A 22,450-nucleotide genomic window follows, 5' to 3' on the forward strand; every position below is an offset into this window, starting at 1 on the left:
CACGAGAAGCTGTCTAATCCAGCCTCAGTAAAATCAACAGGAAAACGAGTTGCAAAGCTTCATACCAGGAAAACATTTTTTTTAAATCCACCTCAGCTCTAAACCAGTCCTCCAGGATGTAAACCAGCTGAGCCACAGCAGCCATTTTAGGAGGGTGACAAGTCATGCAATCAAGTTCATCCAGGTCATGAAAAGATTGAAAAGATATTTAGTGTCCACACCTCTCCAGTAGTAAAAAACAAAAAAAGCCTCCTGCATGCTTACTGAGGGATACACTACCACTACCTCTAATACTAATACTGCTAATAATAATTAAGTATTCAACGCATATGGACATTGAGTCCATTTTGCTTTGTGGTTGTAATTATTGTGATTAATTTAACAATATGTGGCCTCAACATTTTAATAGAAAAAATGTGGACCACAATTTTTAAATAAAGAAAGACTCAGAACATCGGTTTTCCAGAAAAATGTTCTTATATACTTACAGGAAAAATGTACTTCTGGTACACATTTGTTATGCAAACTCATATTTCTAGCAAGGATAAATCAACAAGGATTTACAATAATAAAAAAAAAAAAAAATACCAATTATGAAAATATAGCTTTGTTCTGATTGTACTGTTTTTGTAATGGTTTAACTTCATTGGCTACTCTCATTCATTACCATTACCCTGGACTAACTGAAACAGTGGATGGCAGATGTAACAGAAGTCACTCAAACAGGACAATTGCTTCATGGTTAAAGAGGGAAAATACAACTATATAAAAGGGTCCTTCATTGGTATAAAGCAGTAGGACATTTGATACAAAATAATCACATACACATATCAATCAAACATATCAATGTACAAATGAGTTTACAAAAGGTGTGACTAAATGAATTTAAAAAAAAACACCCATCTGGGTGAGATAGTTCATACATTCTAGCTTTTAGTAAAATATTCACATTGTGCCTCATAGTTCAGGAGAACACTGCTGGACAGAAGAAATGCAACGTAAAAAACAATAAGGACAGCATGCAGTGAGCATTATGGCAAGCAGCTAACCCTCCACAGTATAACACATGCAGCACATAAAAGTATATCCTATTTGACCAAAAATAAACTCGGTTAAACTAACAAATTTCTGCTGATCCCCTCTGTCTACTGAAGGTCTATTCATCTAATCATATAGCCTTCTTTAACATTGAGTCAACCTTACTTACATCAGCTGCCTCATTTGATTCAGCTATTCAGGCAGTGTCTATAGCAGGCCAGTTGTGAGACTCCATTTACACCTGGTGTTAGAGGAACAGTCACACATTTTACAAAATGTGCTTCATCTAACCCACACTATGGTGAAAAGATCATTTATTTTTGTTATGGTATATTTCATAGCAGCCGACAGCAAACACAAGCATCAAATGAAGTGTAAAAATGCCCATACAGCAACAAATGATGAAACTGATATTAAACTTAAAACAAAGCATATTTCCCAAAATGTTCCTTTAAAATGTGATCTGCATCAGGGCGTTCTGAATGAACACCCTATCGTGTATTTAGGTTACACCTCATCCATCCCAGCTCTCTGCATTCTGACCATTTTTGGTGAAGCTTACTTTCTCTTTGCCTCTTACCACCATTTATAAGGACATTTCTACTGATTTCCACTGAATTTTTCTACCTGTGAAAACGATTTTTCCATTTGTCCTGATGATATGACCAACAGCAGTGATGGCAGGTCCACCTGTTTTAATGTGATAATGAAATACATACCAACCATGAGGATAGTTTTTGCCTGGTGGAGACACACTCTTATTCAGTTCCTACCTTAGTCCCACTACTTTGTTCTCTGTGCAACAGAGCACATCTTCTTATATAGTGCAGACTGACTCCATATTAATTCCAGGTGTGTTAATGAAAACAGGGTTTAGTTGCCATCATTCCAGTCCTTCACCTTGTTGTACTCCTGAATCTTCTGTTTGATATGAGAGAGCTTGTTCTTTAGATACTCACACCTTTCCCTTTTTTCCAAATATGTCGGGTCCTGGCAAGAAAAAACAGAAATAAATTAAATAAAATGTTTTACTTTTGTTCCTGGAATTGCTATCGGGGACAGTCTCCGTGATAGTCGGAGAATATCGGGGAAATTCATTGGCGGGTTACTGCATGGGGAATACAGTAACAAATACAGCACAGTATTACTTCTTTACATAGTTTCCAGTAAACCTGACGAACATTAACAAACCAGGAAGAAGAACATTCTGGGTAATGGTGGTGCCTTTATGATTAGCGAAAGCCATGTAGAAGTCATATCAAAGTCCCATGTCAAAACATAGGACGTACTTTTTGTATTAAAGGGACTGTTTGTAACTTCTTACACGTATAAATCATTGCAGGTTGGTGTCCCATGCGCGTTCGCTTGTGGCTACGCTGTTCAGACTCATACTCCAACACAAACTACACGGAAGCACCAAAACCACAAAGTTCTATCTAGCGAAGCCCGTCTGTTAAACAGTGTTGTCCGCGGTAGGAGGACGGGGAGGAGACCGTAGCTTTGGTCTCCAGGACCGGAGTCTCTGCTGTACTCTGCTCCTCTGCCTGCCTTCACTCACACACACAGCGCTTTTTCTCGCTCTTTTGCTCCACTCTCACGTGCATGCGCGCACACTACACACTGCAGAAGAGTTAGTTTAGCTCTGAGAATATCTAGTGAATGTTCAGTGACCGTTTGTGCAGAAATAACTGCTGCAGCTCCTCCAGACCGACAGAGGTTTCCCGTGTCTTGTGAAGTGACGGGGCTCCGCAGAGAGAAACGTTATCGTCTCCGACCAAAACTCCGTTGGGAGGCTGAGGCAGGAAAAGCCAACACTAGGATCAGCATTGATTCATGGAGAGACCTTTGTCTGGTCAGCTAACATTACTGCCAAGCAGTTGAAATATAGAGTGATATTGTGCTTTTAGCTGACGTGTGTCGCCTCACTGTTGAGCGATGCTCGTTCGTGTCTATGTAGAGCGAGCACAAGCGCGAGCAACAGGACGCTGACTTTAGTTGACTTAACGGCCAAAGGTGTCGCTGTTAACAAGCAATTTGTGATTCTTACAAACAGTCCCTTTAATTAAAAGGGACATTCCACTGATTTAGCATTACACCAATAACATTGAGGGGAACTGAGAGACGGATTAAAACAAGAAATTTCAAAATTGAATCAGCTACCTGATTTTTAGTTCCTTTTATGGGTCAAGGCCCCAAAACCCTGGATCCTACTATTCCCATAATTGAACTTGATAGCATCTCTAACCCCCACAGCCTCAGTTTGCAACACAGGCGTTCTGTTATAAATTAACAGGAGGTGCTGCATCATTACTGGTCTCTCCCAATGTGTTATACTAATTTAAAGGGCACAGTTTACTTGTTATGAGGAGGGTAATTGTTTAATTTCTACTGTGGCTCAGAAGGAGCTTTATAAAATCTGAGAAAAGAATACTGATGATGTCATTTAGGGTTATCTTGGAGACTACAAATGTATAACAGAAAGTCTGTGTAACAAACTGGGGGCATGAAGCTTGAAAGATTTGGGCGCTACCGAGTTGTTAGCAGTTGACACATGCTAGAGACCAAAAGTCAGAATATCTTGGCTTCTGCTGCTGTGATTTATCCCCCCTTTTCCCATTCCTGTCTCATGCAAGTCCCCCTTATTCATGGAAGTTCAATACTGGAGTACCCCTTTAATTTAAGTATAATTCAAAGTAAGGTCTTGGTAGATGAAAAGAAGAAGGGGGATTATTTTTGTTAATAGATTTTTTTTGTTGCACAGGGGCATCAAGGGATATGAAGGGTTTATAGAAACAGAATTATCTCTCTAACACCTTAATCAGAGCTTGGACTCTCTGACACAGACACGGACACTCAGTGAGTAACAGTGGATGGACCATAAATGATATTTTATGAGGGATACTTACAGCTTTCTTCCTCTGAAATTCCATTAAAATGCCACTGATCCGCTCCTTCTCCTGAAACAAAATTAGAAAGTTACCGGACATAGTTACGCACTGTGTATTCAAGTGTGTTCCTGTGTTTGTGTTGTGTGTGTGTGTGTGTGTGTATGTATGTTTGAGGAGTGCGGATTGTACCATTTGGCTGGAAGGCCGGGAGGGAAGGTTCTGCATCATGTCATCCATCTCTCCAAACTTCTTGGCCATGGCCTGAACCTCAGCATGCAGCTCCTTGTACTCAGCATACTGGTCATTGAAGACAGCCTTGTATTGGTCCCTCTGCTCCTCTGAGCGGATGATGGGATACTTCCTGTGGGAACAGGACAGAGACAACATATTTTCTTACTCAAACTACACCTAAATGTGTCTCAGTCTCTTAGCAGTAGTTGCTAAGGATGACAATATGCACTGGAAAAAAATCCATCTAACAACTACTGGCCAGATTACCACCATATACCAGATTCCTTTCTTCTTCTAGGATAGGTTCACAATTTTTGTGTCTTAAAGGGGACATATCATGCTCATTTTCAGGTTCATACTTGTATTTTGTGTTTCTACTAGAACATGTTTACCTTGCTGTAATGTTCAAAAAAACTTTTATTTTCCCTCATACTGTCTGTCTTAATATGCCTGTATTTACCCTCTGTCTGAAATGCTCCGTTTTAGTGAATTTCAACACAATTGCGTTGCTAGGCAACAGTTTGGGTCCATGTTTACTTCCTGTCAGCTGATGTCATTCACATACACTGCAACAGGAAATAAACTGGGACACATTTAGAATGTTTACATTTAAAACCGTGTAATGGTCTAAATATTGTATATTTGTGACATCACAAATGGACAGAAATCTTGACAGCTTGTTTCAAATGCACAATTTCTGAATACAGGCTGTGTGTGTTTCTCCGTATATTGAGCGTTTTGATAGTTTAACAGTCATTTTTGTAGCACCCTAAACCTGTTTTATAATGTAGAAGACCTGAAAATCTCACTTTTTACAATGTGGGACCTTTAAGATATTTGTTCATGATGTGCATCCAATGTAAGCGATGGGGGCAAAATCCATAGTCCTCATTCCACGCAAAACTACTTTCAAAAGTTTATCTGAAATTAATATAAGGCTTCAGCAGTCTGAGTTAGAAAAATTAAATGGGTACCTTTCAAAGTTACAATCTTTTCAGTACAAACTTCCTGCTTTGTGTTTCCCTGCTGAGCTGCAATGGAGCGATAGTAACACAAAGAGGGAATTTGGTACTAAAAAGGCTGGAACTTTGGATGATATCCACTTGAATTGGCCAACTCAGACTGCTGAAGCCATATTAACTGAATTAGATAAACTTAGAAGAAAAAAAGAGGATTGTGGATTCTGTCCCCCATCACTTACAGTACATGGAAGCACATTAGGAAGCGATCTCTTAATAATCCAGTATGAACAGGAGGAATGATTACAGCTAGTGAAACCTGTTTCAGTGTACATATGGGCATCTGACTATTGCTTTAAGACAGACCTGAAAAAAATTACCTATTACTAAAACTGACTTTAAACCAGATAAACTGGTTTAGAAAGTTTTGAATTAACCAAACCTATTTCCCCATGGAAGCAGGGAGAGCAGTGAAACGTCATCAACTCACATCATCCATCTGCACCACTTTCATGTTTTTCCTCAAGTTTATTTTATTCAAAATAAGATGATATAATGTCACCTTTGGCCAGTTTATTTTTTTTAGTTTCTTTTCATGGTGTATTCCAATTGGTTGGTTCTAGACCTGGCTCACATATGAGAATTTGGTTGTACATCTCTGACACTGTTAGACTTTTGACGCAATTTGGTCTCTAAAGCTGTAAATTATGTAGTGCTGGACAGGGTGATCTAGGATCACCGTTTTGGATTGAGGACCAAAGATTTTCCAACTTTCACTCAAGATTGTTTACTTTGCTCTGGGAGAAGGGGGGCCTCTACTCAAGGACTAAATCAAGGCTTTAACTTTAAACTTATGTTGTCTGTTAAAGCTGAAGTAGGAGCGAGATTGGAGCAAATATGATTAAAAAAAGTTATTTCTATAAAATGGTCGCTATAACGTGACAGTAGTACATCAAAACAGGTAACCTGAAAAAAAATCATGTTCCTCTGTGTCCTCTGGTGCTCCTAACGGCATCTGCAAGATTTCACAGACCGGAGGAAAACAAGCAGTAAGAGCTGATCTGTAGTCTGCTGTCCATCTGCTATCTATGAGAGCCGGCTGTCAATCACTCACCAACTCCGACCAAACAATCAAACTATGCAGCGCTGATCAAATATGAATCAATATTCTGTTACTGTAATGCCTATTTCTCTCCTCAAATGTTTTCAGAATCATCTTGTAGTGTACTGTTTAGCTGTAAAATGAGAAAGTTTGTGACGCCGCCGCCATTGTACAATCTGTTGAAGGAACACCAAGTTCCGGTCACATGACCGGAGCACAGCCAATAGGAACGCTCTCTCTCTGAAATGACCTGTGATTGGTCAAAGTCTCTCGTCACGGGCTAGATGTTCTAAAGCCTGAAAACAGAGCCATGAGGAGGTGCAGAAGTTTAGTTATCTCTCAGAACACTTGAATTACAATATGCTGAAAGGTTATTATGGGATTTTTGCCCAATGACGGCAAAAATACACTGCCTAGTATATTTTAAGTTACAAGGTCAAAGTCAAATTTTCAAATGGTACATTTTCATTGGCTGATACTGGTAAATATTAGCAGTATGTTTTTGGCATCATTGGGCAGAAATTCCATAATAACCTTTCAGCATAAGTTCTCTGAAAGGAAACTAGACTTCTGCTCCTCCTCATGGCTCTGTTCTCAGGCTTTAGAACATCTAGCCTGTGACGGGAGACTTTGACCAATCACAGGTCATTTTATCGAGAGAGAGATGGATAGTAACTTTATTGATCCCGAGGGAAATTCAAGAAAGACGTGAACAACATCGAGGCAGTTGGAAAGGCTGCCGCTCGCTCCGGCGCCGAAAGTACATGAGTGCTATGAGAGCGTTCCTATTGGTTGTGCTCCGGTCATGTGACCGGAACTTGGTGTTCACCAGATTTCCTCCGGTCTGTGAAATCTTGCAGATGCCGTTAGGAGCACCGGAGGACACAGAGGAACATGATTTTTTTCAGGTTACCTGTTTCATGCACTACTGTCAGGAAATAGCGACCCTTTTATAAAAACAAGTTTTTTAAATCATATTTACTCCAATCTTGCCTACGTCAGCTTTAATGGAGACCTGCGGATTTTGTGGACTATTTCAGTAAATACTGATAAACTGATAAAAGTCAATATACTTTATCAGAAACAAGACAGTAAATAATCTTGATGAAATCAGTTTCCCGGACTGATTTAAGATGTACAGACAAAATGCAGTGGAGATCATTTCATTGCTAAAGCTCCGACTTTTCTTTCTGCCACAAACAGCCTATACCAGCCTGAGAATCACTCCATTCTATAGCAGGGTTTGTTGACTCTGAAGTGGGAGAACGCTAAGGGGCACTACCACAGAATCAAGGACTGTATCTTTAATCAGTAATGCTTTTGAGAACCTTCCTAACACTGAATACAGCAACGAATGTTTGCAAAATGTGACTAAGAAGGTAATACTCACGCCACATAGTCGGCTATAACATAAGGTTTGGGGATGTGTCCGGCTGGTATGTGTCCTCTGAGGATCTCTGGCTCCAGCGCCATCAGAGGTGCAGCTGCAGAACTGTTTGCAGAGTCCATGATGTCTGGCTGGATAGTAGGGAGAGGAGTCCGCTCTGAGACGCTGGAGACTGGACCTAGCTACAGTAGATAAACAGTCGTGTTCATTTCATGTACACTGTGTGCAATTCAATTTCTGCTAGAACATTAATAAAACAATCCTAGATACTTACTATAGACAGAGGCAGTGATGATCCGATAGTTTTCATCTAGGTTTATGGGAAGAAGAGAAGGGGAGGGATTCATTAGATGTTCACAATGTTCAACGTGTTATTATCAGGGGTTTATCCTAGTGAGACTGCTTGAACCTTTCTTTTGTTTAATTACAGTCCATTGCAGCTAACTTTAGTAGAGTAATGCTAGTGAGATTGTATTCCCGGAGAACGACAGCTTACTCAGACGCTTACACGGCAGATACGCAGATGAGACAGGAAACAGTTACATTTAAATGTCTGTGCTCCAGTGTGTCAACCTTTCTTTTAGGCATTAGAAAGAGTCATTTTGGTGTAATGCTTTTGGTCAAACTCAACATTGACAAGTAGCATAGTTAAGCACAGCTTGCTAAATGTTAAATATGTCATGAAAACCTGGTCAATGTTAATGTTCCTATTTTGCAGTCTTGCTAGAAAATTAAATTACCACTGTAAAATTAAAGCCTGGAGGGTGTGGGCCACATAGAACAATACAATGTGGGGATTTGGTGCCAGGGCCAGTGGTTTGAGATCCCTGGTCTAAACCAGCAATAAGGTACTAGGTGCTGTGTGCAGAGGAAGTCAGCAAATAATTGTTTTCAGCTAGTGGTCCCAATTATTCAATTTTGGACTTGACGATTCGGCTCCGCTCTACTCTTCTGCTTCTTCTCTGCTGCAACTAAATACTGGATTTAAACACACAAACATTTGATCATTCTGGGCAGACAGTAGACATCTGTCACAAACTGAAAATACCTTGCTGCTGGATAAAAAGGTAAAAAGTTACATTTTTGATTGGAGAAGCTATTTTACCAAATCATGGAGTAACATACACAGTGCTGAGGTCACAGGTGGAGCTAAGAGGTCACCACTTTAGGGATGTGTACAGTGTTCCTTCTAAGCTTAGGTCTAAGGTCTACTTTTCATTCCATTCAGACACTACAGCAAATCAGTAAACTAAAGTAGTTAGGGTCAGACTTAGGTTAGGCATTTAGTTGTGACGGTTAAGGTTAGGGGCTCCTCACAAGTTTAGAAAAACATTTGTGTGTGTCAGACCTCCTGTGCCAGCCCCTCCTTCCTCATCCTGGCTGCTTCATGCCTCCACAGCTTCAGACACACTGCTGCACCGATGAAGTAGAGCACCATGGTGATGAAGAGGAAGACGATGGCTGCGTTCTGGCCCGACTCGGTGCGACAAAACGCCCCATTTACTCCATTATTGAAGACCGGCATGTTGCATAGCCCCCCTCGAGTGGTGTCCCTCACATACACGATCCCTGCTGCTAAATAGAGCACTCCCAAGACCAGGTTGATGGAACACTCCGTGATCGGCCACCAAGAAGAGTCTAGAAGGATGGCTCTGTAGTACATGCTCATCCCGAGAACGACCAGAATAACAGTCACTATCCACGCGAGACCAGCCACCACTAGGACAAAAGGGGTCTTGGGGCCTGTGTAGTAACCGCCCCCAGATCCATATGCACTAGCACCTCCACCGAGCCCCCCAAACATCTGCGGCTGGGAGTATCCATACATATTGAACCACTCGTTGTCCTTATGAACATAAGCACAGACACAGGCGAACACAGCAGCTCCCAGCAGCAGCTCCACACAGCCCAGGATCCTCAGCAGGCCGGCCCAGGACTTCATGTAGGCGTAACGCTGGTGGTACTCCTCCACCCGCTCGTGGTACGTCAGGGCCGAGAGATTGGTGGGCACTGCGGATGCTGAGTCGAGGGCTTCGGCGCCCAACAGCAGTCCGTCTCGCTCCTTCTGAGAGTTGTAGCTGCCCCCAGAGCCGCCATAGGGGTCCCGATAGGACCCTGGAAGGGACGGAGATGGAGGGGCGGAGTTGGGGGGTGAGCAGGGGATTCCTGCCGTGGTGCGGCAGTTGGCGCTCTTAATGGATGAGGGGGCAGGGGAGTAAGGGGTAGGGGAGTAAGGGGCAGGCGGAGGTGGTTGAGGGGGGGGGACGGACCAGCCCTTGCTGCCCCGATCGCTGTTGCCACGGAAGAAGTTCTTGACAGAGGAGGGGATGAAGCGGTGGACCGGCTTAATGTCCATGGCGTCAGAGTCTTCCTCCATTGGCTCATCATCGCTGGGGGGGTAAAAGGCTTGAGGCCCAACAGCTGCCTGTTCAGGTAGAGGTGGTGGGGGAAGGGGGTCCAAGCTGACCGCTGGCACTGTTCCATGCAAGGTGTCCGGGGGTGGAGGGAGACCCGGGTCCCGCCATAAGGAGCCCACAGGGACCTGGTCATAGTATGGGATCTCCCGCACCCGGTCAAACCTGGTGCCAGAACCAACTCCTCCTGAAGACATTGGGACCTGGACTCTGTGCTCGCTACAAAGACAAATACAGAGGATTAGAACAGTCTACTGTCAACAGATGGACCTGCAGCTACATGTTGACCTATATGAGAGGCTGTTAGAATGCAGTTTGATTAACCACAATGAGCAACCAGTCAGGAGACAGGGGCCCTGCAAAGTTGACCCATATTGGAGTTCACCCGACCTAAAGACACCTATATCTTCTTTAAAAAACAAACAGAACAGTACGGTTCATTGGAAAGCTAACAAACAAGGTTATCTACAATTTCAATTATTCATTTTCTGTTTTTCAGTCATGTGATGATAAACAAATGGGAAAACTGAAGTAATATATTTGAGGTGAAAATGAAAATCATAGGCAATATTAAGGATTCATGTGTAGACTGACCTACCCACCATATACTCAGAAGTCTGTTGTTGCTCAACTGATAGCGGACACAAAGAATAAAAAATTCAGGAGATGTAAAGATGTGTCTACTCTATAACATATTTTAAAAATTAAAAAGATTGTTTCTTGGTTTTTTTTGCAAATTCAGATTTAAGGATAAAAAAAAAATCGCCTAATTTGCATATTTATTTTGGACCAACAGTAATAAAACTGTGGATAACCATTGTTTGTTAGCTTTCTGATAATCAGTAGAATCATACTGTTGTGTTTATTTTAGATATTTGAGAGTGATTGATTTCTTGCCCCTGCTTTATACAATGTTGTAGATAGCACAGGTTAATACAGGTTAATCCCAACCTCCCCCCCAAATCACAAGATTATTAAAGGAATAAGAATGAAAGAAAAAAAATGTGTTTTATCACAAAAAAAATATATATATTTATTTTTTTCTGACTTTTCTTTTTTTTTTACTATTGAAATACTTCACACTTTAAATTATCAATAAAATCATTGAATTGAAATAATGTGAGAGGAGACTAAATCCCTTTAGTGAAACTGTTGAGGAGTCGAGCCTACAAGGAGTCACAAGAAGACATTACTTTACATTAAGGGCTCACAATTTAGCACAGACTGTATAAAAGCTAAATGTAAGCTAAGTAAGTAGGCCTACATCATAATCAGACTAAATGTTAGCATACTTTAGAGGTTCCTGGGATTAAATCTTCCTGTTGTCGGTGAGTTTCTGCAGGTCGAGGATGTGGAAGTGTTCAGTCTGAGCCTAATTGATATAGCACCATCTAGCATGCACATTTAATGTGGACCAGAAGGATAAATGTTGCTTAAACAACTGTCCAAACATTTACTGAGGTTGTAAAGATGACATGTTACTGATAGGAAACAGGTGTCTCAGCATGGAACCACTCATGTTGGAAACCGGTCAGATTTTGATCAAATAGATAAAATTAAAAAAGCGCTTTAGTTTATAATGAAAGTACAACAATAACTCCTCCATCTCTATCGGTCCACGTTTACATGTTTACAGTTATATTCCTCATTAGAAGCGAAAAGGACACAACTAACTCGGTATGTGGACTTACCTTCTGACAAGTCTTTAGTCTGATTTCTCTCAGTCCAACAGGTAACAACATCCTGTCTGTCTGTCAGCCTACCTTTGTCCTCCACCTACTGATCTCAGGTCAGACATCACTGTGAACTAAAGGTTCACTGAGGCTCGTTAGAGGGAGACCACACTGATCCCAGATCCACACCCCCACGGATGTATTAAGTCCTCAACGACTCTAAACTCACCTAGCCAGAAGGACCAGTCTCACGATGCGTTCAAGGGCTCCTCTCACATCCGACTTCCCACTTTCCGATTCTTAACCCAATATTAGTTAATTTATTGGTGTGTTGTTTTATATCTGAAATGGTAGGATGATAACTAGCCTATTCTTTATTTTTCTCGCTCTTTATTTTTATCATCACAGTTGTTGTTGTTGTTCTTCTTCTTCTTCTTATTATAGCCTTCTCTTATCCTCCCACATACAGCTCCTAGCATATGGTTCCAATTCTCCAATATTCATCATATTTAGGAGATTACTGCGTATAATCAGCTGGCTGATATATTGTAAAGTATTTGAAATGAGTAGTTTTTTATAAATGGCAGTCATTGAGAGAGTGAATAACATCAATAACTAATTAAAGATGCAAAATAGAGTTTTATCAAAATTGAGTTTCTCTTCTCTCTGAAAAGCTATTAAAACCAAATCCTCAATAAGTAATCAGAGCAACTGAAATATTTGGATTCTGTGTGACTTTAAGACAGAGTGTGACCAAATTCTACTGTGGCTTTTTGGAGAAATGACATTACAAATTCCCTGAACAATGGATGCATTATTGACTTTTTCTTCATCTTTGATGAGCTGTAAAAACGAAATTCTCAATAACTCGCCTTGATCAAGCAACTGTCATTGTAGGACTGCTAAGACATACATACATAAACAATATGAATAACTTTCACTGTATTAAAGCTGCAGTGGGTAGAAATGGAGCAAATATTTACAGAGCTTTTGATAAAACCAGCAAATATCATTTTTCTTAGTATAGTACTTTTTCATCCATGTCCATATTTTTTTCAATAGGTATTTTCTCATGAAGACAGTAATACTGTGTTAGTCCCTGTTTGTAGTCTCATGGGTTTTTATTTATTATCAGTTAAAAAAACATTTTAAGTTTAAATAAACTGATTCAAAGCACGAGACAAAACACTTTTTGTCCAGCAGGTGGCGAGAAATGACCAAGAAACAAAATCTATTTTGGCTGTTGTTGAGGCATTACAACACCTTGGGTTAAACAATTGTCTTATTGTTTGTTCTGTGTACTCAGTATTGATACTCAGTGGATTATCCTGGTGGAATAAAGTAAACTAAGCAACAGATATCAGTAAACTACATGTAGATGGTGGTGGAAACATTTAGTTAGGCCTATGCTCATTTAGTTTAGTGAACTCTAGAAGATACAACTTGATCTTCAGAGGGGAAATTCACATGTTGCATTGATACAACAGACGGGCTAAAGAAATAGGAACAAGAACAAATAAAATGATATGATTCAAAAAGAATAATGAATTAAAGAAATTACATTCAAAAGATATGTACACCAATACTGGACTAGCTGTTCAAATATATAAATATATGCATGAAGTAGAAAATAGGTACAGTATCATTAAAGCTGCAGTGGGTAGAAATGGAGCAAATATGATTAAAAAAAGTTACTTTTATAAAAAGGTCACTATATCCTGACAGTAGTGCGTGAGACAGGTAATCTGAAAAAATCACGTGTCTCTGTGTCCTCCGGTGCTCCTAATGGAATCTAAGATTTCACAGACCGGAGGAAAACAACCAATCAGAGCTGATCTGAGGTCTGCCGTCCAGCTGCCATCTATGAGAGACACGAGTCAATCACTAACCAACTCAGACCAAATGGTCAAACTAGGCAGCGCTGATCAAATATGAATCAGTATTCTGTTACTGTAATGCCTATTTCTCTCCTCAGATGTTCTCAGAATCATCTTGTAGTGTACTGTTTAGCTGTAAAATGAGAAAGTTTGTGACCCGGCAGCCATGTTGAGATCAGACGGTAGACTCCAGCTCGCCTCTGATTGGTCATTTTACTCCGGTCTGTGACCGGAAGACACCGGACCGAAAGACACCGGACCGGAGGACACCGGAGGACACAGAGAACCATTATTTTTTTCAGATTACCTGTCTCATGCACTACTGTCAGGTATTGTGACCGTTTTATAAAAATTACTTTTTTAAATCACATTTGCTCCATTCCTACCCACTGCAGCTTTAATGCTGAAGCGATGACTTACATTATTGCTTGTTTTTGAAAAACATGAAAAGATTCCTCTCTGCTGCATGTTCCCTCAGACACAGTGCATCCTCTCCAGGTTATTTTAGACCTATCTAATAAGAATAAATCACAGCTTGTCATGAAGCCAGCTATTTTATGCAAAATCAGAAAACAACAGTCATTAACACATAGTCATTCCATTATTGGATCCAAACAACCAACATTCTTTTTTTTATTTTCTCATTTTGTGTAGCTGTAAGACAGACGTCATGTTCTTGTGCATTTCCATATGCTTCTCCGGCGTCCTGGGTCCTCTGAACTGAACGCAGGGTTGACTGATTTCAGTGAATTCAGAGGTTGTTGTGTGTTGCATTATCAAGGGATCACAGAAACCTTTGCTGTGACTTCAGATATATTTTTCCATCTATTAAAAAACTTGTGAATAATAATTGACCTGCCTATTCTTTTTGAAAATGACCCAACATACAGCGATGGAAAGAGAGAAAGAAAGCAGCAAAAATTACAAATTTCAGAAGGTATGGACTTCTCTTCTCTTCAAATAGAAATTCATGACATAAATAAAAGTGTCACACAAGGGGGAGTGTACAGAGCAGAGGTTGAAAAACCAAACAATTAAATTGCTAAAGAGGGAGAATATATCATGTTACCATAATGAACACGATTGTGTTTGTTGTGGAGGCCGTTGAACGGTGATGAATCCGAGGGATCTACTTGTCTCTGACTGGTACACTCTGGGTTTAAATAACTCGCATCAGGCTTGGTAAGATCTTAAAAATCCATATCTGGGCACTAATTCTACTCAAATATGGTTTGAATATGGTTTACCATCTCAACTAAAAAAGAACATGTAAAGCATCTGATGTGCTGATGGTCAAACTAGGTCCCTCCCTGTTGTTGGTTTATCTACACCAGAGAATGAGATTTTTGCTTGAAAAGTGAGTTAAAGGATTACTACACTATCCAAATAGTTGCTGATTAATTTTGCTTTAATTAATTGATAAGAAAAAAAAATCAAATTTTTGCATGTCCAGCTGACCTGTTGTGCTTTGACTAAAATAGTTTCCATAGGCTACACAAGTTAATTGAAAATATGTTATTAGCAACTGAACACTATAATTACATTTCCTGTAATTATAGAGTTCTTTCTGGGGAACTTCTTTGAAATTATGGGTAAATTACAGAGCTGTAAAGTAAAGCATTATCATATTATGTAATATATTTGGAATGTAGCAAAATGATCTAATATTGAATCTGCTAATTGATGGTGTCTTTCATTGAGCCCATGCTATAGCTGTTGACTGATCATTGATTTGGTCTAAACTGTGAGCCAACAGAACTAATAAACAACTAAAAGTCACGTAACTCATCAGTATTTGGATTGGCTTGTGTGTGGATTGAGTTTGTGTTAATTGACTAATCGTGACAAACTTAATCAAATGTCAGTGAATTTGGGTCTTTCAGGGCCCCTGGGGGGGGGCCCGCGATAGTTGTTATGCCTAGTTGGTAATCCAGCCTCGATTTTTCACACAAGTATTTTCTCCTTTATGAAATTCTCTATACCATATGGCTCCCCTACATATAGCATAATTGATCTTAATCCAACCGTCATGAAAACTACAGTAACATTACACCCCCCCCCCCCCCGTCTCAGACAACCCTGAGTGCTTCACATGTACAGAGATGAGTCAGTGTAATATTCTACATCATTCACACATGATGGCATTTGGTCCAGGAGAGCTAGAAAACCTCCACTTGAACAGGAATTCACACGCTTTGTGTCTCCCAGTGATGATGTCATAGCTCATCGTGGCGCAGTGGCACCTGGCTGGGCTGGAGGAAGACGCCCTCCATGGAGAGCCACCAGTTGTGCTGGTTGGGAGCGCTCATGCCGTGCACCTCACGCTGGCCGCGGATGGGGTGGCCGTATTGCTCGCCCGTCACGCTCAGGAAGACATCGGTACCCACGTGTTTGAAGCGCACGGCTTCATCGCGCTCCCAGTGGACGCCGTCACACTGCACCATCCACGTATCCAGGTCGTCGCCCTCGCCGTTCTCTCCGAAGGCGCTGACCTCCTGCAGGTGACACAGAAAGGCGGAGGAAAACAAAAAGAGACAATGAATGTGTCGTAGTAACAGAAGTTGTGTGTGTATCCAGAGCCTGAAAGCACACAAAAACTATTAAAAACACATCATGTTTAACACAAGGTATAACCGGGAGTGTTGGTGTCACTGTCTGACCTGGTTATTAGACAGCGGTGAGCTGAAGTGGTGTGTGTGGAGGTTTCGACCGGTCTTCATATGTGTGATGCGGATGGTCTGACCACACTTGATGGCTTCACCGCGCTGACACGGACGGTTGGGCTTCCCACGTATCTGCCAATAACTGTTGGCATCATCTGCATTCTCCACTCCAGTCACAGACTGTTGTCCACTGCCTACAGACACACACACAAACACACACACACAAGGCATAAGTCACAGATCCCACTGAGCTCTATTTAACATGTTAGACAGAAAATCTCTAACTTTAGGAGGTTTAGTTTCAGTTGTTAAGTGATGACAACATGGACAAAGTGTTCTTTTGTGTAACCAGTAGACTAATTAGTACCCCCCAAAAAAAACATTAAAGCAGGGGACTTTTATTTTGAAGAATAGCTAGAACGCGACTCGACACATAGACACAACAACGCCTCCAGTAAAGTAAGCAGCAACCTCAAAAGCAATGGTTGCAATCTGCCATAAAATGGAAAGAGGAAGAAGCAATGTTAAAGCTCTGCTTCGACAAAGCTCCTACACACAAAGATTGATGGTAGAATGATGAATGGTCCGAAGGGACGCCTTGTGGGAAGACCAGCCCCCACTCTGCCTCTGATTGGCTATACCCTTCCAGGCGTTCCAGGAGTCTGCTGACGCTAGACTAGCTATGATGCTAACCAGCGCTACGAACTAGACAGGCCTGGGTGACATACTTGCCAACCCTCCTGATTTTCCCGGGGCACTCGTGTTTTTCATTGCCCTCTACTGGTTTCCTCCCGGGGTCACAATTCCCGTATTTCTCCCAATTTATGGCAATTTAACACCTTTTTTCCTTTTCGTTATTTCAACCAGTTTTCTGGCACTGTACAGCGTGTATAAGCTCTACTGTTTCCACCCAGACGACAATAGAGCTACACCAAATGTCATTTCCTGGCGGAGGGGAGCTGCTCGTGCCACCGCACAGCACCACAGCAAAGCCGTCTGCCTGGCACAAGCCATTGGTAATAACGGCTTGTTGCATTGTGTCTGGAAGGGCCTTCACTGAGAGAATTGAGAGATTATTCAGTTTTCTTTCCTGAGAATGAAAAGTAAAATTAAAAGTAGTCCTATTTAACAAAAAATGCTGTTGCAGTGTACTTATTATTTTGTTATTTTCATTATTTAAAAGTCACCAGAGTGCAGGAAACAAAGTCTCTGAAACTCTAATTTGAACTCAAACTCCCTATTTTTGAGGTCTTAGGGTTAGCAAGTATACCGGGCAGAGAGTGACTCAGCCACAGCAGCTCACGTTTTTGTTACCGTAGTCCGAAAGTAGGCTACCCAACCCAAACAACAGTATGGTTTTTTTTGTTTTTTGTTTTTTTTACAATTTTTGCATGATATTTCATCATTAAATTCACTTCTGAGAACGAGGTTAGAAATCAACTGTGCAGTTTCAAATATTGGCAGTTCTACAAAAATTGAAAATGTCTTCCAACATTTTCTGAAGCTCCACAAACAGGTGCGACAGGAAACTAGTGCCTGTGGGTATTGCTGGCTAGTCGGCTGGCCAGTCCCACTCACACACCCACTGTGAGCTGGCTGGAGCTCTGGAGAGAGACCAGTCTCGTAGACAAGAGACTTTGATTTCCCTGTTGATGGATGGTTTGTTTAAATATCACACCACAAATGTTCATTATAAAATGAATAGGAACCTTTGGTTATCTGCCTTGTTCATTTTTTTTTTATTAAGTGCTATATTTTTTACATATTTGATTTCACATATTCCCATATTTTTGGATTTATTAGAGGCTATCAACTGCCTTGGCAAAAGACTTATCTGTCAGACACAGTTTTAATAATAACGTGACACCAAAACCCCACAGGAGAACAAGGTATAGAACGTACTATCACACAACATATGAAAGTAATAGAGCTAAACATTAAAGTTGTTCTTCTGAACCAGAGAACACTTAGCAGATGTGTGTGATACAGTATTTTTTTTTTTATTTAGCATTATCAGCCTGGCATCTTGTAACTTGATCAGTATCTAATTATACCTAATGTATTATTACATTTACAAAAATGTAATGTGTTGATGACAGTTTTGTTAATTGCGAGTGCATTTAGCCAATGTAAGTTCTTATTTATCTAAGTCACTATTACACGCCATTTGAATGGTTGAAGTGTCAAGTGTCAGCCAGAGGCTAATTTGCATTCAGACTGTTCCTGAATCTCTTCCAGGCTCTCTATTTGAATAGGGGAAATGCACACTTCTCGTATGACCACCTTTACTTGGTGTTAGCAAATGTAGATGTGTGTGAATGACAGTCTACAGCTACACTGAGACTGACAGAAAGATTCTTGTGGGGAAATGAGGTAGTTGCAGCAGCATGGTGACAGGAGAAGATGGAGGGCAGGTGGAGCAAATGGGGGAAATTTAAACAAATGATCAACAGTAAATAGAATGGACTACAGAACTAACAGAGGAAAGCAAAATAGCAGGATCAACAGAATTGTGAAACAAAAGTGAATAGATTAGCATTTTATCATTATCATCATCATAGCATGGGGGAGTTGCATGTGACATGCAACATTTCTTTCCAAGAATATGTTGTGTTTATGATAATGATAAAAGACAGCATAAGAGCAGTTAAGCTACTGCTGCTCCAAAATAGTAGACAATAGCTATACTTCGATTTATCATTCCTGGAATACATTCAAGTCAATTATTTTATTAGTATAAACATGCCAGTAAATACTGTTGATACACATCACCATGATCTGATGACAGTTACTAGGTGTGAACTGTAGCTACTTAAATCCAATGTTTCCAACTTGATGTATTATAAACTTTACAATAGGCTTTACTTTGAAGAGTTTGATCGGAAGCCTGGTGGTTTACATTTTGGTGGTTTTGAGTAAAAACGTGAAAAAAGAAAAACCCATATTTATTTTTAATGGGCTAAGAACAAAATATGAGTACGACACAAACAGGCGTCTAGCCTAGTTTAGCCATCATGCGGAGGGAAAACTTCATGCCAAACTACATCGACAGAAATGACTATTTCATATTGTTCTGCTTGGCTGGCAAAATCAAACCCACTTGAGAGATAACTTGACACATTTCTCAAATGAATAGCACATCTGCTTAAATACGGCGTGGGACAAACGTGGCTAAGAACATTTGTTTCGATTAAATGTCAAGTGATCGTATTTGTTCAGCTGTTATTCCTCCAGTGCTTCACACTCACTAGACTGCGTTGGGCGGCGGTCGTCAGTGGGTGTCATGTGTTACATACAGACTGATGTTTCACAGAAATACAGGGCTGCTTGATAAATATTGTACAGGCCGAATCTACCACAGAGTCAAAACCTAAGAGGCTCTGTGTTCGGAATGTATTGTAGTTTATGTGAACTTGCAGATGAGCAAGGAAACTTTAAATTGTCAATTTTTTGAATTGAATTCAACACACCGTTCTTTACACACAACATCTGCTGCAGCGGGAGAGACAAACACAACCCACCAAGTCCTATTTGTTGTCGCTGGAATTACAGTTGGAGGTATATGAATGCATGGAAGTAGATGTAGATAGATGGGCTGTGTGTGTGGAGTTATCTCAGGTAACTTACCTGAGCCGTATTTGACATCGTGTGAGTGCAGGCGGACGTTGTGTCTGGTGTTGAGCAGTTTGAGCAGCGAGCCGCAGGTCACCTGGTTGAGCTCAGACTCTCTTCCTTCACTGTTCGACCACAGCAGCACAAACAGCAGGGATCTGATTAAAACGTGGACAGCGTGAGTTAGCTCCATCTTTGTGTCTGTTCTCTTCTGACAGGAACAGCTCATTCAGTCACTGGAAACCTTACTGCTGAGTTCAACCAATCACAGCATGACAAGTCCTGAAATACGGAAGTAAGTGTCGACATGTGATTGGTCAAAGTCATGGAGTACGTAGCCGTGCGGTCAGGTTGCTGGCCAATCAGAAGCAGGGATCTCCTATAATTATTATTATCAATAATTTAGTGGTAATTAAGTGGTCTAAAAAAGAGAGATTGGACAAGGTCTTTATTCAGACCAAAGGCAGCTGAGAAAGAAAGCTGGGAGAATGTGATATGACTTACTTTTACAGTTTTTAGTAGCCTTCATTTACATGAATAATAACCTACATCGACAGACCATAGTTGGCACACACAAATTGACTCTGTGTAGGAAAAGAAAGCTTGATTACTACCCAGAGTCAGCTACTATGTTATCATTCTGATGACTGTATAGAGCAGAGGAGGCTGCTACATAGAGGCAGAGGAGGATGCACCTCCTCATTTTTGAGAGGCAAGAGGGAGATCAATATATTAGTTATGGTTGAAATAAACCATTATGGTTGGAATAAACCATTGCCAAATCCCAGTAGCCTTTCATTTATAAAATAATGTTTTTCTCTTCTTTGGAAAAAAAAAACATTGTTGAAATTCTGATTAAAATGCTGTAAGAGCGACACCTGCAGGGCAGGCAAGAAAGTGGTGGTGGAGAGCAGAGGAGGTGCTGCTGCTGTCCTCTTATATCAATTTAATGTATTTCACTTTTTTCATGCTAATCTGTTATTTACCAAAACACGCAAAATGACCAATCAACAACCATAAAACAAACATTGCATTAGTTCAATGATGATTTCCAAATTTCATCTTCAATTCTCTACCACTGTATGTACGAGAGTGTGACGAACTGGCAGTACAGAGATAGATGAATACAGTAGAACAAGAGAAGAAATTATAACATTTTAAACACATACAAATTAGATTCTATTTAGGCATTTTCAACAGACTCCAAATTTCCTTTTTCAGATTTACATTTCCCTTTTTTTTGCTAGCTATGGTGGATGGAAACTGCCAAAATGAAAAATAAATGAATAAATATGTAAATGACTCGATAAATAAATAAATATGTCATTAAAGCAAAAATAATATTAAAAATAAATAAATAAATTGATCAAATATGACATGAATTGATATTTCTTTTAATTTCCTTGTATTAACTCCCTTATTTATTTATGCTTTTGTTTATTTTTTCCTTTTATTTATTCATTTATTTATTTTTATTAAATTTTAAATTTATTTATTTATTTTTGCATAAATTTGTTTATCTATTTTATATTTAATTTTGAATGTATGTATATTTATGTATTTATGCATTTATTTATTTCTGTATTCTTTTCTTTATGCATTTCTTTACACATTTCTTTTTAGATTTCTTTATGCCAAACTCAAATTAGTAATCTGACAAATAGGCAGATCAATTAAATCCGATACTGCTTCCAGTAATTTCAAATTGAGATTATCCAGCCACTAATGCCATTTCTTTACATGTCTTACTTTTCTGTTGTACTAATACTGACTTTTTCAAATTTAAACTTACATGACTTATTTTTCATTAGTTTGTTTTTATCAACCTGTTCATCAACCAAGCCCATCTATTTCATGCCTTGGATCCATACATTCATGCAAAGTCTGAATTTGATTGCAGAAAAAAATAACTTAAAGGTATAATATGTGACATTTTCCTAAAAAACAATGTATAGACTCACAGAAAATTAATCCTTCTCAATCATCACTTCTGAAGTGTGTGGTAGTGTCTCTATCTGAAGAGACCCATGCCCTCTGCCTTTATTTAGTCTTTTCTTATTATTTTGCTGTGTTTGGGACGTTTCTGGGCAGTCAGAAAATAACTGTCTGTCAAAGTTAACACATATTTGATTTATTTTTTAGGTTGTAGTGGGCTCAGTTTTAAAGCTAGAGTGATGATACTAAGGAATCCATTGGTACCAACCATGTCATAGTAGCTTGATAGATAGATAGATAGATAGATAGATAGATAGATAGATAGATAGTAACTTTATTAATCCTGAGGGAAATTCAGGTTCCCAGCATTACAGTTCCATAATGCAAAAACATGTTAGTAAAAAGACAGTAAAAAAAGTTAGTAGTGCAAAGTACAAAGTACAAAAAAAAATATACCAGATATAAAAATAGAAGATGAAGAAGAAAACTGTTAAAACTGAATATAGTGCAGGGTAACAGCTGTGATACACAACTATTAAAAAAGTGAATATAATGCAGAAGAGACTGTTAAAAGTGACTATAGTGCATTATTATCCGTCCTGCAGACCGTCCTCCTTTGTCCCCCCTCTCCCTAGAGAGGTGTTGTACAGTTTGATGGCTCGGGGGACAAA

At 39.9% G+C, this 22,450-nt stretch overlaps 2 protein-coding genes across 5 annotated transcripts; both read right to left on the reverse strand.

Annotated features, from left to right (window-relative positions):
• Positions 1–468: 468 nt before the first annotated feature.
• On the reverse strand, positions 469–11,982 carry marveld2b (MARVEL domain containing 2b). 4 transcript variants are annotated; one of them, XM_037778184.1, is made up of 7 exons: positions 11,922–11,982; positions 8,954–10,238; positions 7,880–7,915; positions 7,609–7,787; positions 4,116–4,287; positions 3,945–3,995; positions 469–2,028 (listed from the first exon to the last, which is right to left on the reverse strand). In XM_037778184.1, exons 2-7 carry the CDS (start codon positions 10,214–10,216, stop codon positions 1,912–1,914), a joined length of 1,818 nt encoding a protein of 605 aa, XP_037634112.1. In that variant the 5' UTR covers positions 10,217–10,238; positions 11,922–11,982; the 3' UTR covers positions 469–1,911. The 4 variants fall into 4 exon arrangements, with proteins under 4 accessions (XP_037634112.1, XP_037634108.1, XP_037634109.1 ...); XM_037778180.1 differs by lacking the exon at positions 11,922–11,982 and adding an exon at positions 11,783–11,912; XM_037778181.1 differs by lacking the exon at positions 11,922–11,982 and adding an exon at positions 11,711–11,849.
• Positions 11,983–14,107: 2,125 nt separating this feature from the next.
• sdf2l1 (stromal cell-derived factor 2-like 1) lies at positions 14,108–20,094 on the reverse strand. Its single transcript, XM_037778185.1, has 3 exons — positions 19,860–20,094; positions 16,230–16,426; positions 14,108–16,064 (listed from the first exon to the last, which is right to left on the reverse strand). The coding sequence occupies exons 1-3, from the start codon at positions 20,071–20,073 to the stop codon at positions 15,786–15,788; spliced, it is 690 nt and encodes a 229-aa protein (XP_037634113.1). The 5' UTR covers positions 20,074–20,094; the 3' UTR covers positions 14,108–15,785.
• Between the last annotated feature and the right edge of the window lie 2,356 nt (positions 20,095–22,450).

The sequence above is a fragment of the Sebastes umbrosus genome, chromosome 8 (assembly GCF_015220745.1).
Source record: "Sebastes umbrosus isolate fSebUmb1 chromosome 8, fSebUmb1.pri, whole genome shotgun sequence".
In the NCBI taxonomy this organism is placed as follows: domain Eukaryota; kingdom Metazoa; phylum Chordata; class Actinopteri; order Perciformes; family Sebastidae; genus Sebastes; species Sebastes umbrosus.